Source organism: Larus michahellis, chromosome 2, assembly GCF_964199755.1.
Source record: "Larus michahellis chromosome 2, bLarMic1.1, whole genome shotgun sequence".
NCBI lineage: Eukaryota > Metazoa > Chordata > Aves > Charadriiformes > Laridae > Larus > Larus michahellis.
This window is the reverse complement of record NC_133897.1, coordinates 43,158,015-43,173,023: the sequence shown is the minus strand read 5'-3', so window position 1 is coordinate 43,173,023 and position 15,009 is coordinate 43,158,015. Positions and strand designations below refer to the sequence as shown.

At 42.2% G+C, this 15,009-nt stretch overlaps 1 protein-coding gene across 3 annotated transcripts in view; it reads right to left on the bottom strand.

Moving 5' to 3' along the window:
• Positions 1-15,009, bottom strand: part of RARB (retinoic acid receptor beta) — a 333,265-nt gene that overhangs the window by 181,155 nt on the left and 137,101 nt on the right. For all 3 annotated transcript variants that reach the window (XM_074575050.1, XM_074575051.1, XM_074575053.1), the window contains one exon: positions 14,275-14,773. In XM_074575050.1, coding sequence (XP_074431151.1) covers positions 14,275-14,452 — 178 coding nt within the window. In that variant the 5' untranslated portion in view covers positions 14,453-14,773. The remainder of the gene's footprint in view (positions 1-14,274; positions 14,774-15,009) is intronic.

Genomic DNA, 15,009 nt, shown 5'->3' with positions numbered 1-15,009 from the left:
CTTAATACTTGATTTTTTTTTTTTTTTTTTCCTTCACATGTAGCCTTTCAGACTGCCTGACCAATAGGGCTCTGCCTTGGAGATGCTGTCTCCAGCCAGTATAGCAAACAGGTTGGGAATAGAGAGGAAAGAGCTGTATTCTCCAATTCTAGTCTTTCAGCCAGTTTGAAGGTGCCTCTGCACCAGAAAAAGAAAAGAAAAAAAAAAAAAAAAAAAAAGACACAGTTTTAGGAGACCACTTCTGATCAGCCCTCCAGCACATCCTGGGATAAATTAATTTCTAAGAAGAAGATTACACCAGTTGAGCACCTCACTGACCTAGAGAGTATAGCCTGAATCCACTCATCAGGGTAGCGGGTGTTTTCCAAGCAGGGCTGTTCTCTCCTCATCACCCAGGGAGAAAACAAGGACCCCAGCAGAGAGAAGGGGCCAGCCCAAACCCCACCTTGTACCTTGCAGCAATGAAAACTACTCCTTAAACAGGCAGGAAGGGAAGGGAGAAAAAGAGAAGGGAGAAAAGGAGAAGGGAGAAAAAGAGAAGGGAGAAAAAGAGAAGGGAGAAAAAGAGAAGGGAGAAAAAGAGAAGGGAGAAAAAGAGAAGGGAGAAAAAGAGAAGGGAGAAAAAGAGAAGGGAGAAAAAGAGAAAGACCAGAATGGCGTCATGCATTTCCTCCACCAGGCGCCCATGCAAGGGCCAACTGCGTCCTGGCCATAAATTCTCTGGCACGGGAGCATTATACCAAGGGAAAGGAATGCCTTTCCATCTGTGTATTTCCCCTCAGGCACACACTTGATAATGAAACCAGTTAAGGTCTTTGGGTTCACAATGTTATTATAGTCAGATAATATTTTGTTTGCAGCCAAGACTGAAGAAGTCCTAAGTAGCACATTACAGGCACTATACACCTGTTAAGTCATGGCGTTTCTTCTCTAAGTGGACAAATCTGTTTCAGCCTTCTCCAGAGATTTTCGGCTCACAGTTAATTACGAAGCGCTGACTGTACTCATTTCCTGATCTTAGAGGGAATCTATAACAAATCTATGCCACAGGTGAAGCCCATTCCCTCCATCCCTCTGAAATACCAGCAATCCTTCTAGCGGCCCCAGCTCCCCCCTACACTTCACCCCTTTCCCCCAGCCATCCCGGACCTTCTGCTCCAACACAAACACTGCACAGAAAAGAAAAACCTCTTTTTAGGACTGAAACCCAAGGGCTGACTGAGCCAAACACTTCAGAAAATGATTTATTACAAACACACCTCTTGAACACAAAAACATCATCACAGGCGGCCAGTCCAAGGTCATTCTGCAGAGCCCTACGATGAACATTGAGATGGAGAGACCCGATTCTGGCTGTTTTGCAGTCAGTGATGCCCATGTAGGGAGCCACCCAGCATGGCAGCAGGATTTGATTCACTCCCTGCACAGGCATACATGGCTACAGAGATGGTCACTTGGCCTCCCAATGATTTGGGGAACAATTTTGTTTAAAGTGATTAACAGGCTCACAAAGAAATTTGCCCCTTGTTGGATGTCAAACTCGTTGGAGCCGCTTTTGCCCTATGATACACGTCCTAGTACACAGTTTGGATCCAAAGTTATCATTCTGCCTCATACAGTACAAGATATTCTGAAATCAGGTCAGGCAAGATAAGCATTCTGGGGGAAAAGATAAAGGAAAAGTAGTCCATCCTAAGAAAAAGTCATACTTCGTTGTGACAGCAACCTTTCTTCATGCTCCTCCTAGCAAGCTGATGTCTGATCCTGGGCACAAATCCTTCAAAATAAGTATCCCTGATCTTAGAGACATACGTTAGGTCAATGGTTCCCAACTTTCCGGACCGATAGACAATTGAAAACGATCAACATTTTTTCTCAAATCGTCACACACGCTTACCATCAACCTTGTGATTGGAAACTCGATAAAGGTGATGTGACTCAGCAGCGTGGCTCTAATGCCTTCTCCATTACTCTTGCAGGATGACCAGTGCTCGGCGGACACAGGCAGAGTCCCCCTCAGCAGGTGCCATCTCCGAGAAACTTAGAAATTGAATTTGCTCACTGGCTCCCACATTTTTACAAGTTGTTTTACACCAAATCCCAGGAGCCAGCTGCTCCTGTGTCATCATCCAGGCATGAGCCCCCTCCTAGACTGTGCTCTCCCCTTTTCTTGGCTGCCAAGAACCAGCCTCACCTTCCTCAAAATCGCTTCTGCATCCCTCTCACCTCAAAGACAAGATCTCACTGAAGATGCCACCCTTCCACTTTGAGGACAAATACAAAGCAACTTCTCCAGTAAGGAAAGAGGGAGCAGAAACATTTTCTGTAATTATACGTATGGGATAAAATCACATAAGCACATGAACACCACAGGAATCAATTAAATAAAACCAGACACAACCAGACAACTTGCAGGGACAAGAAAGTAAAGAAAAAGAGTAAAGGGAGAGCTCCTGGGTGATGGGCAGGCAGTGTGGGGCAGGCAGACTGTGACTTGAAGCTACAGGTAGGGAAAGGGACTTGGGGTGTTGAATTCCTTTTGTGATTGTACATTACTGCATAGCTCTTTGCCAGCCTCAAACAACAGACCTGACCCCAAAACTATGTTTTTCTTCCAAAGAGAAGAAACCTGCTAGACCTCCAAAATGTGCTCACAGTGCATCTGATGAGAAAGGAGAGGCACCAGCGCCAAAGAGCCCTTGCAGCAGTAGGACCTCGGGAGTGCAGCTTTAACAACTTTGTTTAGAACTTCTGAAACACTTTTCTTTTTTTCCCCCACCAAAAAAGGCAAAGTTTGCCAAACAGGGGCACACATTTCTTATCACTTCATTGCGTTCTTGCTGGGACTATAACTGTGGAATCTTCTTGGCAGCCAAAAAAGTTTAGTGGGACCAGAACAGACTAAAAAAATGAATTACCAAGCAACACCTAGCGAGAAAAAATGGACAGATCTCACTCTGGTTTTATGTGTTAATGCTCCTGCTATGTATACTTCATCAGTTTTTTTAAATTCTGGGTTGTCCAGCATATAATGTTTCCAGTACTGTTAGAAACCCACCAGCACACGTGCAGAGCTCCTCGTAACAGTGACAAAGGTTTGGCAGAAACCCCATTTAAACTGCCCGCATTAGTGACTTTCCATATACCTGCACTAGGGATGGATTGTCCCTGTTAGGCTTTACCTTGGTTATGGAACGCTCCAGCTTCGTCTTGGATGACAGGGTAAAAATTCTTTGGTTATTGAGAAAAGTGAAATGGGAAGTATTTCCAATATAATACTTTGGTATTTGTTGAGTTGAATAAAACTGAGCATTTTTTTGTGACTTGTGCTACACGTTTTAATTCACCTTCCCAAATAATTTACAGCAATGATTCACATTTTTTACTACAAGTAAATACCATTACCTGTTCTTAAAAATCTAAGATATTGTAATATGTTTTCATCGAGTTTGTGCGAGTAACTACATATTAAAATGGCAAACATCCCTTCCAATAACATCCTGGCAGAGTTCGCTTCTCCTGCAAGTAATAAAAGCGGAGGAGAGCAAACCGTGCTCCAAGACATTTGGCTGCAGCACCACGGGACAGCTGATGCGTTCCAAATGTCTGTCAGGTCACTTTGCAACACCAACCACAGCTAATCAATAGTGAAATCCTTCTCTCTCTGGCTTAGCTGTATTTCTCTTTTTGTTAAGCAGAAGAAAATTGCCAATTAGTTGGACACTGCCGGACCACGCAGCTAGGGGAAATGTACTGTCAACCTGACCGGTTCAGTTACGAGTTAGGATGATGCAGTTCAATTCTGATACTTAATTGATCACCGACTGCGCACGCAGGTTTTGTGAAATAAGCTGCAGCGTCTTACTGTTGGTCTTCACCAGAAGCAGGTCAGCCTCCACGGGCTGTCTTGTTTCTAAGATCCTTGTTGTTTTTTTAGAAGCCCCAAACTCAGATTTGCGTTTCTAGGATGCGAGCCTTTCTTCGCCTCCATCGCTCAACCCAGGAGTCACATCCTTCTTACTCTTCATACGTCTTCCTTTTCTTGATTTTGAGCTACTTGGAACAGAGATCATATCTCCTTCTTTGTTTGGAAACTATAGCAGTTTGTGCATTGCAGTGGTATAATAAATAAAAAGTAATAAAAACGTTAGTCAACTCCTTAGAAAAGTCCCTGTTATTTTTACAATTACTCATGCTGTCGCTATTTAAGAAACAATGCCAGGAAGATCTAGGACTTGTCAGGGACTTATAACAATTTTTGTAAGAATACGCCATTGAAACGATGATGTTACCGACAGCAAAGTGTTTTGCAAGGTGTACAGCTTCTCCTGCTGCTTTTTCGAGTGTTTCTAACAGATGTTCAATTTCAAGTGGTCTGCAGATACCAATAGGCTGATGGTTCTGCAGGAATCGGAGCAGCAGATGTGCCCCACATTCTGTTTTGCTATTCCCTTTATGAATTGATATGTCACCCCGTGGGTTTATAGCTAGTTAATTTTGTAATGACATCACTATTTCTACACTTCTAATGATTCTCGCAGGATTTAATTTCTCAAATAACAGAACTCTTGATCCTGGAATTGCTATGCGAAAGCAATATATAATAAACAGATTTGTTTACATGATATAGTTCTATTTCCCAGCAAATGTCTTTGCCAATAGCTTTCAGGTAATGCTGGTATGCAGGTGAATTCTTCCAAATCTTGCAGATTTACAACATGGCCTTGTTTCAGGGCTCTAGACTTAACGTCTGTGCATCTCTCTACAGGATCATTACCCTCAAACGAGTATCGCTCGGTGGCTGGAAAGAATGAGGATAAGGAGGGAACAAGGAGAAAAATAATGGGGATTTCCATTGGCTCTGCTGTAGCCCCTAGGTACTGCCCCTGTCAGATGCTGAGCTCCACGGCGGCGTAACATTACCACTTGCATGGTACCCAAATAAAATCACAGCGCACAGGAAATTGCTCTGCGTTTTCCACTGACGATGACCTGACTGCGACAGGGCAGCGCTCCGGCTTCTGGCTTTCAATCTTAAAAGGGAGTGGAATTTTTTCTCCATCAAATACAGTCGCAGAGGTGGTTACAGCCCAGGGGTTTTGCAAGCCCTTGCAGAGAACCTCTGGTAACAGCTGTGGGCTGCGCAGAGTGGGCAGCAGGACACCATTCTCCCCTGGAGTATTCAGTACTGTTAAAGAACGTCCTTTTGTTTATATAGAAAATCAGGGGAAAGTGGGGACCTGATGCTATTACAGCTATATTTAAAGTACTTCTGGCTTTTCCTTCATAAAAACTAATTTTCAGGTATTTAAAAATTGATAGGGAAAAAACATTATGGGTTGTAAAAGGTGATAGTGAGGTATTTTACATTGTGAAGTCTTGAAACATACCTGCAAACTTGTAACTTTGAGGAGTGAGAAGTGAAAACTGCATAATCGTACATTTTTCCCCCCCCCGTATCTCAGAAGTTACATTCCCACATTACTGCAAATATCAAAATACATCTTTAGTAAAAGCCAGCTCTTAAAAAGTGTCTAAATCTTAAATTTACAGAATGAACACCACCCGCTCTTACACATCCTTACTGATCGAGCTGAAAGATCAAGGCTTTGATGTCTAAGAAGCAACTAGATAATTTTTGCACGCATAGAGAAGAGGATGGACCTCCAGTCATGACCACGGGCAGAGTCTCCACAGCCCTTGTGGGAGCTATGCACCTGTGCTGGGGTCTGAATCCATCCCTAGGAAGGTAAAAGGACAAGGAAAGTATTTTTGTGAGTTTTCCACAGCATTTCTCCTTTTTTTTTTTTTAAATAATGTTCCATCTTTATTTCTTGCAGTTCAGATTTCTTCAAAAAAGTGAGTATGAGCCATAGTGCAAGCCTTAGATTTAAACATATGAAACGCAGGAAAGCTAATGCTGAGGTTAAACCAAATTTGACTGGCCTTCAGCACTGAAAAATAGCACAGACCAAGCTCCATCTGGAGGTCCACACCTATTGCTTGCATACTTCAGCTCGCTTCCGTCTAAATTTAAGCTATAAGCAAGTGCGCTGCGTAACAGCAGGCAGCACACCAAGTCCTTTAAAAACGTCTCCCCAGAGACACAGCACACCACAAGCCTTCCAGACCTACCTTCTCACGCTCTGCTCTGGGCTCCCAAGAAATGCTGAACCAAATTCTCCCATCACCCGACCTCAGCATTTGTCCCCCAAAACCTCCCTGCCATGACTTTTAGCCCCTCTCCCAAATGCCTCAAACTATGGGATGAAAATCAGACTCAAAATCTTTGCTCCTCCAGCGTAACTAAACTGGCAAAGCTCGTTTGTGCAGGCGGCTGGACTTCCTTGTAGGCTTTTCTGAGAAACAAGGACCACCATAAACCAGCAGGTCTAAGCACAGGGCACATTGCCTTGGTCCAGCCTTCTCCAGCATGGAGATATGGCCAGACAGAGACTTCCAATGCATCTCCAGCACTTCCCCTCCTTCAAAACACGAACTCCCAGACAAAAGACGCACCCTACCGCCCATACGTTCCCCCCTGTGGAGACTATGAAGGAATGAACACACACACGTGGCCGATGTTGGGTCCGTCACTCAGTGCACAACTTCGGGGTGCTCAGATACATCAATCAGGAGCTCAGCAGCCTAACCCAGATGAGATCCACTATATTTAGGGTACGACTACTTTCTAAAAATGCATTATCTAGACAAAACAGTTGAGTATCTCAGGGATGCAGGTTCTGGTTTTCCGAATATTTCTGATATTTACTCTGACATTTCCTTTGAGCGCGCGTGGTGTTTTGAAAGGAAAGGAGTTTTCTGTTGCTTAAGGCCAGTCCTTCCTGTTTGTTAGTTTATCCCAAACCTAAGTTTGCATGGGAATAAAACTGTTGCTTTAAGTCTGATTTCAAACATGTGGTAAAGGAGAATCTAACAATTTTATGAGATATAGTTACTTTTGTGGAGGGTGAGTTTGCCCTGGGGAATTTTCTGACTAGATTTATCACAAGTTTTTTGAACCAGATAATTTTGTTTGATAGCACATCTGGCAGCATCATAAAATCTTGACGTCCCAAGCTATTACACAGGAATTACTTTTGTAAATCATTTATGAATATTACTGATGTAGGCCTATTCTGGGCAGTAAGAAAGGAAACGGAGCGCTGAAGGACAAAGGAAGGGAAAAAGGATTCCCTGCCCTTTCGGGGCTCATCAGATAGGGTGGGTATTTATCATTTTAAATGGGAAACATGCTGTCATCGATACAGCTGAAAAGTCCACATAACACAACTTGTTCCCCATATTCCCTAAATAGGCAAAAGGGGAAGAAATTCTAGCTGAGGAGAACCATAAATCGATCTCTCCTGATGAAAATTTGTCCTATCTGAATCTTAAATAAGGCTTCCCAATTAAAAGCTGCATATTTAGTAAACATAAACTAACAACCCAAGGTGAATAAAAGGGGAAAGTCTTAACAAGGCCAGCATGGAGGCCAAAAAAAAGAGCACATTTTAGCTAAAAAAAAAAAAAAAAAAAAAAAAAAAAAAAAGGTATTTACAAAAGCCCCATGGTGACATGACTGAATGGAAACTCTCTACGTAATTAAAATAACATGATTAGGCTTTCTTAAAACTGTAGCTGCTAAACATATGCCTTCAGATGGAAACCTGGCAAAACAAAAGCTTATGTTCACCTGTAATGCCATGAACTATCACAGGATTAACAATTTTGGAAGATTGCACCCATTGATTTGTATTGGAAACACATGAGACGCTGAGAACACTTTGGGTACCGCCGCCCCGCCAAACCCAAAGCCCAGCATTATATTCCTTTTGAAAGATACACTGTGTGTTTCATTTGCAATGGATGAGCCGAAACCAAACACACCATCACCAGGCAGAGGGGCAACAGAGGGGTCATCCATAGGACATGGCAGCGGGGGACTGGAACCAGCCCTTCGCTCTTCATTCCTGATGTCCCCAACACTGGGAGCTACCGGGTGTTATTTCTGCTGGGCCAGAGCAAAGCAAAAGGTCATTCGCAACACTCTGCAGAAACATATTTCCAACCTTAGGTAAGAAGGCATTCTGTTGGGGAATTTCGTTGCTTCAGGGCCCATAAGAAGGGAAGGAACAATTCTCTGACAGCTCCTGTTAGACTTCCAAACGCCGGGGTCCTTCAGACTACAGCAGGTCTATGAGGGATGCACAGAGCCGCTCTGGAGCACGTGCCGGAATTACGGCACCGCTCCCCCTGCCAGAGCAGACAATTTCTAAATTCGGCTCCCTCCCAGGAAACAAATTCCTGTCTATACACACCCAGAACTGATTTCTTGCAGATGAGCATGCTGCCCGCTAAAATGTGAAGCGGGGTAGAGCTATGGCAAGAGGCACCAGCAGCGCTGAGTCGAGAGGCGCTCCCTGCTTCTTTAGAAAGTGGCAGAACTGAAAGGAGAAGCTCTAACACACCTGGAAAAATAGGTTTAAATTATTGATAGTTTCAGATTAACTAGAATCAGAAAACGACAATGTAACATAGTTTGATTAATCAAAGCATGGATGCTTTCAAGCTGCACAAAGAGCCCAGACAGGAAAAAAACCCACAACAAAAACAAAAGGAAGACGTGGAAAGAAACGATGGTTTCCAAGGTCATAAATGATATCTGCAGGGTATCATCTGGACATTGCTCCTCAGACTTGCCAGCATGAGGCAACGCTGTCCGTAGCTAAGAAATCTGATATTCATACTCTATTTATGCCACTCTTTCCGAACGCAAACACATGTTCTGTTGTTTCAACAAAGATGTGCAACACATGCACCAAATAGGTACAGAAGTCTTAAAAGTCATCTATTAATTGCAGATACATGTAAAGGGCTACATAGCAAGCCTTCCTAGGGAGACAGAACAGGAAATAAAAGGGGAGACAGACACACTAAAATTAGAAGGCATGAAAAAGCTCAACAACATAATCAAGCAAGGTTGATTCGTATATTTTTTCCTAATTCAATGCAACTACTATAATATTACTTTAGACAATTCCAGAGTGCCAAAGAGTGCTGAGGGGTTGGTTTGGTTTTTTCTTTTTAGTCCATTACACACAGCGCTTGCCTCTAACTATACCGAGGGAAGAAAATCCATCATGTATTAACCATACTCCAACTTCCAACAGAAATATTCCCCATTTTGTGAAGTAAAGCGAGATGTGGGAGTCCTTGACCTTCTAAGTAATTAAGGGAAACAGAGACATTCTTGTTTTTATTAGAGAGACACTAAACTATTTGAAAATAATTTGAATAGCTGGAGAATTAGTGTATTTGCCTGTTCATGAGTAGTGCAGATAGTTTAGAGTTCTCTTGGGGGCAACACATCGTAATGAATATCTGCTATTCATATTTAATGCAATCTGCCAAAGAGTGCTTTTGGGAGGACTTTCTGTGTCAATATAATGATTAACAACAGAACTGGAAAAGTAAATGAATTCCTGCAACGGGTGGGGCTGGCAAAAATATCTTGCAGTACTACACCAGTAACACTGGATTTAACTGTACTCTTAATGATACCAGTGGAAAATCCATTTCCCAGGAAAAAAAAAAAAAAAAGCAAGCAACCTTTAAGTTGGAGTTAAAGCGGTAAATAACCAGTGGTGATGGAAGGAAAAACAATTCCAGCAGAAAACAATGCTTAAAACAACAATCTGACAGGCGAATATGTTTGAATACTGACTACTAAATATAATAATTAGTATTTACGTAGCACTGCCCGTAAGTAAAACCTTGCCTACATCTTCCAGTTCTTCAGATGATCTTACTTTCCACACATTTTCTCATACCTAAAAGACTTACATAAAACAGAATATAAAGTCCATTATTCTTTACAACGCACTTTTAAAACACCCCAGATAGAAAAGTATGGAAAAGCTTGGCTAAAATACAATGAATGACTTTAGAACAGATTTTTCTCCTTGACATCCCAACAGCCCTCTACATAACACATTCAGATTTTTATGTTTTTTTTTTTAAACTATCTGGATGAAGCAATCTTACTAAGTTTATATAAATTCCAGGACATTCTTGTATCAGGCTCACCGCTCTCCCCTGCCCCCTTACCAAGCTACTCCTACTCCTTCACCCTTGCAACAAATGAAGGCAGAGTATTGAGGATCCAAAGGATCACGTCAGCAGACTAAGGACCAAAATGTGGTGGGGGGCTAGAAGTAAAATATGGGGTCGCTCCCATCGAATGCCACGGGCTCCGTGCATCAGTCCATTAAAGCAGGATGCCTGAAGTGAGATGCCCAACCCAAGCAGAAAAGGAACAACTGTCAACCAAGGTGTTTTATTATTTAGTGTCTCCCACAGTGGGTACTGCCCAGACTCTAATTTGATCTAGGATACACTCATGGATTATGTTCATCATAGCATTAGCTCAAATGAAGTTTTTTCCTCCCCATGCTGTGGTCTCCAGCTCACACCAACTGGCTTTGTTATGTAGTGGTCTTCACCCATGTTACAGTAATAAAATCTGACTATTCTGGTGAAGTAACATTACAGAAACCAGTCTTATGAAGATGCTCTACCAATGAGCAGCATGGCTTCATCTTCCCTGTGCTGAGATTTGCTGTGAAACAGCAACACTCTGGTGTGCCTTGTGGTTCCACCAGCCATAACATAAAGACAGTACTTTCCCCATCAGTTTTAAACTCAGGATATAATAAGATGATCTGTGTGGCTTTTACATATGTTCCTTCTCAAATTTCAGGTGGTGCTTCAATTGATCAGGGTTTTTTTGGTAGTTTTGTGGTTCCTTTTTTTTTTTTTTTAAAGACTAATTCTATAATTAGCCTTTTTCAAGAAATTAAAAGTTGCACAACAGATGCTTTACAAAGAAAGTGAACTCTTTCTTCTTAAGCTGGTATTCTTACATTGTGACAGCCGCCTTACTGGTCTCTGGCAACAGCATTATCGGCGTTAGGTCTCAGGATGGCAAGATGGGCCCCTTCTTCTCAGGACTAATGAGGAGCAATGCCACCCAGATACCAGAATTGCCTGTGCGTGCCTGCATGACTGCTACTCACCTCAATCTAAGATGCTTTTACTTTAATAAGAGGTCGCATAACAAACGTTTGCCCATGCTCATTTATGCCTTCCCCAGGTATTTCACCAACGTTTTGTGATTTTCCTATTGCAAACATGTCAAGCTCTGCAGGGCTTTTGTTAAGCATCCGTTTCCCACAGCTGCTCCCAGTCCGGCAGAGGGCCGAACCCTGTTGGTCTGGGACAGGCTGGCGCACGACCCAAAAAGCATGGGAATGCCTCCAGTTTGGCCTTCCCTTACCATTTCTAAATGAGCTAAGCAGTAATCTCCTCAAATAATCTTTGCCTTTTTATTTTATTTTTTTTTTAATATAGAAGCAATTCCTCATTATTAATGCAACTGGGCAAGCCTGCATGCCATCTGATCTCAGGAGCAAAGACATTGCTCTATGCTGCATGGGGTAATACAGTGGTAGGTAAATCAATCGGACTTATAAAAGTAACGACCTTCTTGACCACGGTCTTGTTCGGTGTTAATGCATAGTTCATGTATGCGTAAAAGCGGTATTTTTTCATCTTCTGACCTCTTTAGCACTGTGACCAGCCCTCTAATTATTAAGTATTTTGCACTATGTATCTCAGTATAAAAATAGAAGCCAAGTCACAGGTCATGGAGGCAACACCAGTATTAACATCAATGAAACTAAATCACCCCATCCTGGACGCTTATTGTAAGCCCCTTGTACTCACAAAATTAGTATGTCTAAAATACTGGTGTCTGTTTAACGGGGCTGGAGATACCTACCCCAACTGTAGATTAAGATAACTTAATGCAACCTGATATAAGCTTATATGCCATCCTGGGAAGTCTAAAGCCAAGACAGAACAAAATAAAACAGGACAATAATATGAAGGTTTAAATGGCTGTAACTTTCAACAATTGCTGTTGAACTGTGTTGTTTTAAAAAGATTAGAGACATCTGTATAGCATTCCTGTTATGTAAAATCATTTCTATTGGATTTTGCTTGAATGGAAAGAAGCTGGAAGATAAATAGTAGAATAGCTTCAAGCATATAGAGGAGAGTGGTTTGGCCAAACTTTGATTTCTTCAGGTCTTTGCAAGAGAGATTTCTATTCTTCTGCCACTCAGTATAAGTTCCAATTTTAACAGAGGCCATCAATTATACCGACCTTGGCCCACGGGTGACTTCAATGTAAAAAAACAAAACAAAACACCAAATTACAAAAATATCCACCACCAAAACCCAAACCCTGAAACATAACCCAAAGCTCAGCTTGCTTACTAACAAGAACTTGCCTCCATAACTCTAGCGATATTAACCTCAAGCTCCAGAATCCAAAGTCTACAGGCTTCGAAACAAGACAGACTGTCACCACCACAGGTAAGAAAACAGAGTATTACAAACCAGAAGAGTCATCCTGCAGGGGACTGTGTCTGAAAAGAAATTCTCATTCAAGTCACCCTCCTCCCTATCTTGCCAATTTTAGCTGGTATTTTCAAACACTATTGCCTTGAGCTATGCACAACAGCTGCCAGGCTTTCATGCTCAGTCAACGCCAGCCAGTGCTGCAAAGCACCTCGATGAAAACAATGCCCTGAAAATGCTGGGACCAGGGCATAAAGACACAAAGTCAAAGATTCGGTAGCAGCCACTTATTTGCATATCCACAGAAATTCATACTTAGCACCACTTTTTCCAAAGGCTGAACACTGACCCGTTTATTAATTATTAGTAACACATCCGCAGCACAGTCTTAACTCCATGAGAACAACTCACAGAAAAGAAAAACTCTGCAAATCTGACCATATACATTTGGTATTTACCAATGTACGCCTCAGAAAAAGTTCCCATTAACTAGTAACACTCTGTATCTTCAACAGGTGAACATTCTTGCAATATCGGGGGATAAATTCAGCACAGTATTCTGATAATTAATCAGGATAATTTCTGACAGGATTGGAAAGTCAAACAGTTACTTGTAGACCTCCTGGATGAAAGAGTTCCATTTTTCATCCCTAAACACCCTGCATTAAAACAGGGCAAATAAAAGCCTGACCCGATTGTACCTCTTCCTAGGTGTGACTGGATGAAAACTGTCCATGTAACTGGAAAAAAAAAAATAACTGCTTTACTTCAAGACTGCCCAGTCTTCAAATAGGTGTATGTGGGAAATGAAGCCAGAATTAGTATTAGGCAGCACAAACCCCACAACTTCACTCTTCAAAAGTTTTATCTTCATTGTGGTTTCCCATTTGTGTTTGGAGCTCTCAGTTTGGGTGCTTTCTGTTGAAAGAAGTATTAGGGGCACTGCTATAGCAAGCCTTCTTTTCCTTTAGTAGAAAGTGTAGTAGTTCTGCAAATATGCTGTTCAGTCAAGACCTTTTCTTATTGAACAATCCCAGTAACGTATTTAGACAAGCACCTTCACAACAAACTGACCTGCAAAGCTGTATACAGACTGTTGTTCCTCACACGGGTGTTAAATACCTCAGCCACCCACTGCAAAGACCTCCAGAGATGTACCTTGTCTCTGTGATGCTACTTAAAGGGTTTATACCTGGGACAGCTTTGTTTGGAGCGACTTAAACATATATAAAACTAAGACCAAGCAGAAAACACGTCTTCGTCATCAAGTGATAAAAGCAAACTTGCCCAGTTAATACAGTCAGAAGTTCTGAAAATGTGAGTGCTGCAGGTGGAACCCAACCGTAGACTCAAGGACTAATTCTGCAGCCACAGGCAGCTTACAGCTACTACCCGTCCACTGGGCTGCTCTTCACAAGCTGCCCAGGAAGAAAGCAGTCACTTACGGAAGAAAACTAAAGCAGTATTAATTATTTTGCAACTTAAGATGAATCATCACTGCTCATGAATATGCGTTGGCCGATTTTTCTTTGAACACAACATCAGATTCTGCAGCTACCACGACAACGCAGGATATGCCAAAATCCATAGCAGGTTTTATCACTCCTGGCTTCCACAGCTTTGGTATGTCATATAGTTGCACGTTTATGCAAGACTAAGTGAAAATGGTACTTCAAAACAAATGCGTGTGAAAATGGTACTTCAAAACAAATGCATGCTCTTTGCCCAAGTGAAATACATCATGGATGAACGACTGCAATTGCTCTTTAAAATAATTTCAGAACGAACACGATCAGTCTTTGTTAGAGGAAAACTGGTCAATGAAAGCCATTAATAGCAAGCACTTACTTGCAGGTGACGGGGTGCTGCATCCGCTAGTTGGTGGGTGACTCTGGAGTCCATGAAGGGAAGGTAGCGGCAGTCCACCGATGACTGGAGGAAAAAGCAATGGATATGGGGCTGCCGGATAGTGAGTCATATGTCCATTCACTGCTGGTACTGGACATGTGCGGCTGCTGGTTGTCATGTTAACACCTCACAGTGTATAAATATTATGTTGCATCACTCCAGGCCAGCAAATAGGTATCTCAACTTGTGAACGAAGAGGGCTGTCAAGCCTGCAGGTATGGCTTGAGCTGGATCGTGTGATGAAAATGCAAATTCACTAGATCAGGTCCATCCTATATTTCATCGCTGTTTCCTACTGTTCCCTTTTCCAGGACATTCTTGCTCTGCAGACGATGGACAGAAAGTCTTCTCACTCTGGGTATCAGGGCACAGCCCAGTTGCTTCGGCGAGTGTTTTTCTGGGAGGTCGGTTGCTCTCTAGAGATGCATGCTGATACAGTCTGTGGGAAGAAAACAATATATTAGTTACAATATACAAATTTTTAATATATACGCACAGAAAATGCTTTTATCCTTTTGCTACTTTTGTTAAGTGATTACTTATTTATCAGTGTCCTACAAGATCAGCTTGATAGTTACCTGGGGGTAAAATTCTCACTCTACTGAAGCTAATAGCAGAACACTCATTAACTTGATTTCCCTGGCTGATGTTACAGCAAAAGTGATTTGTGGTCAG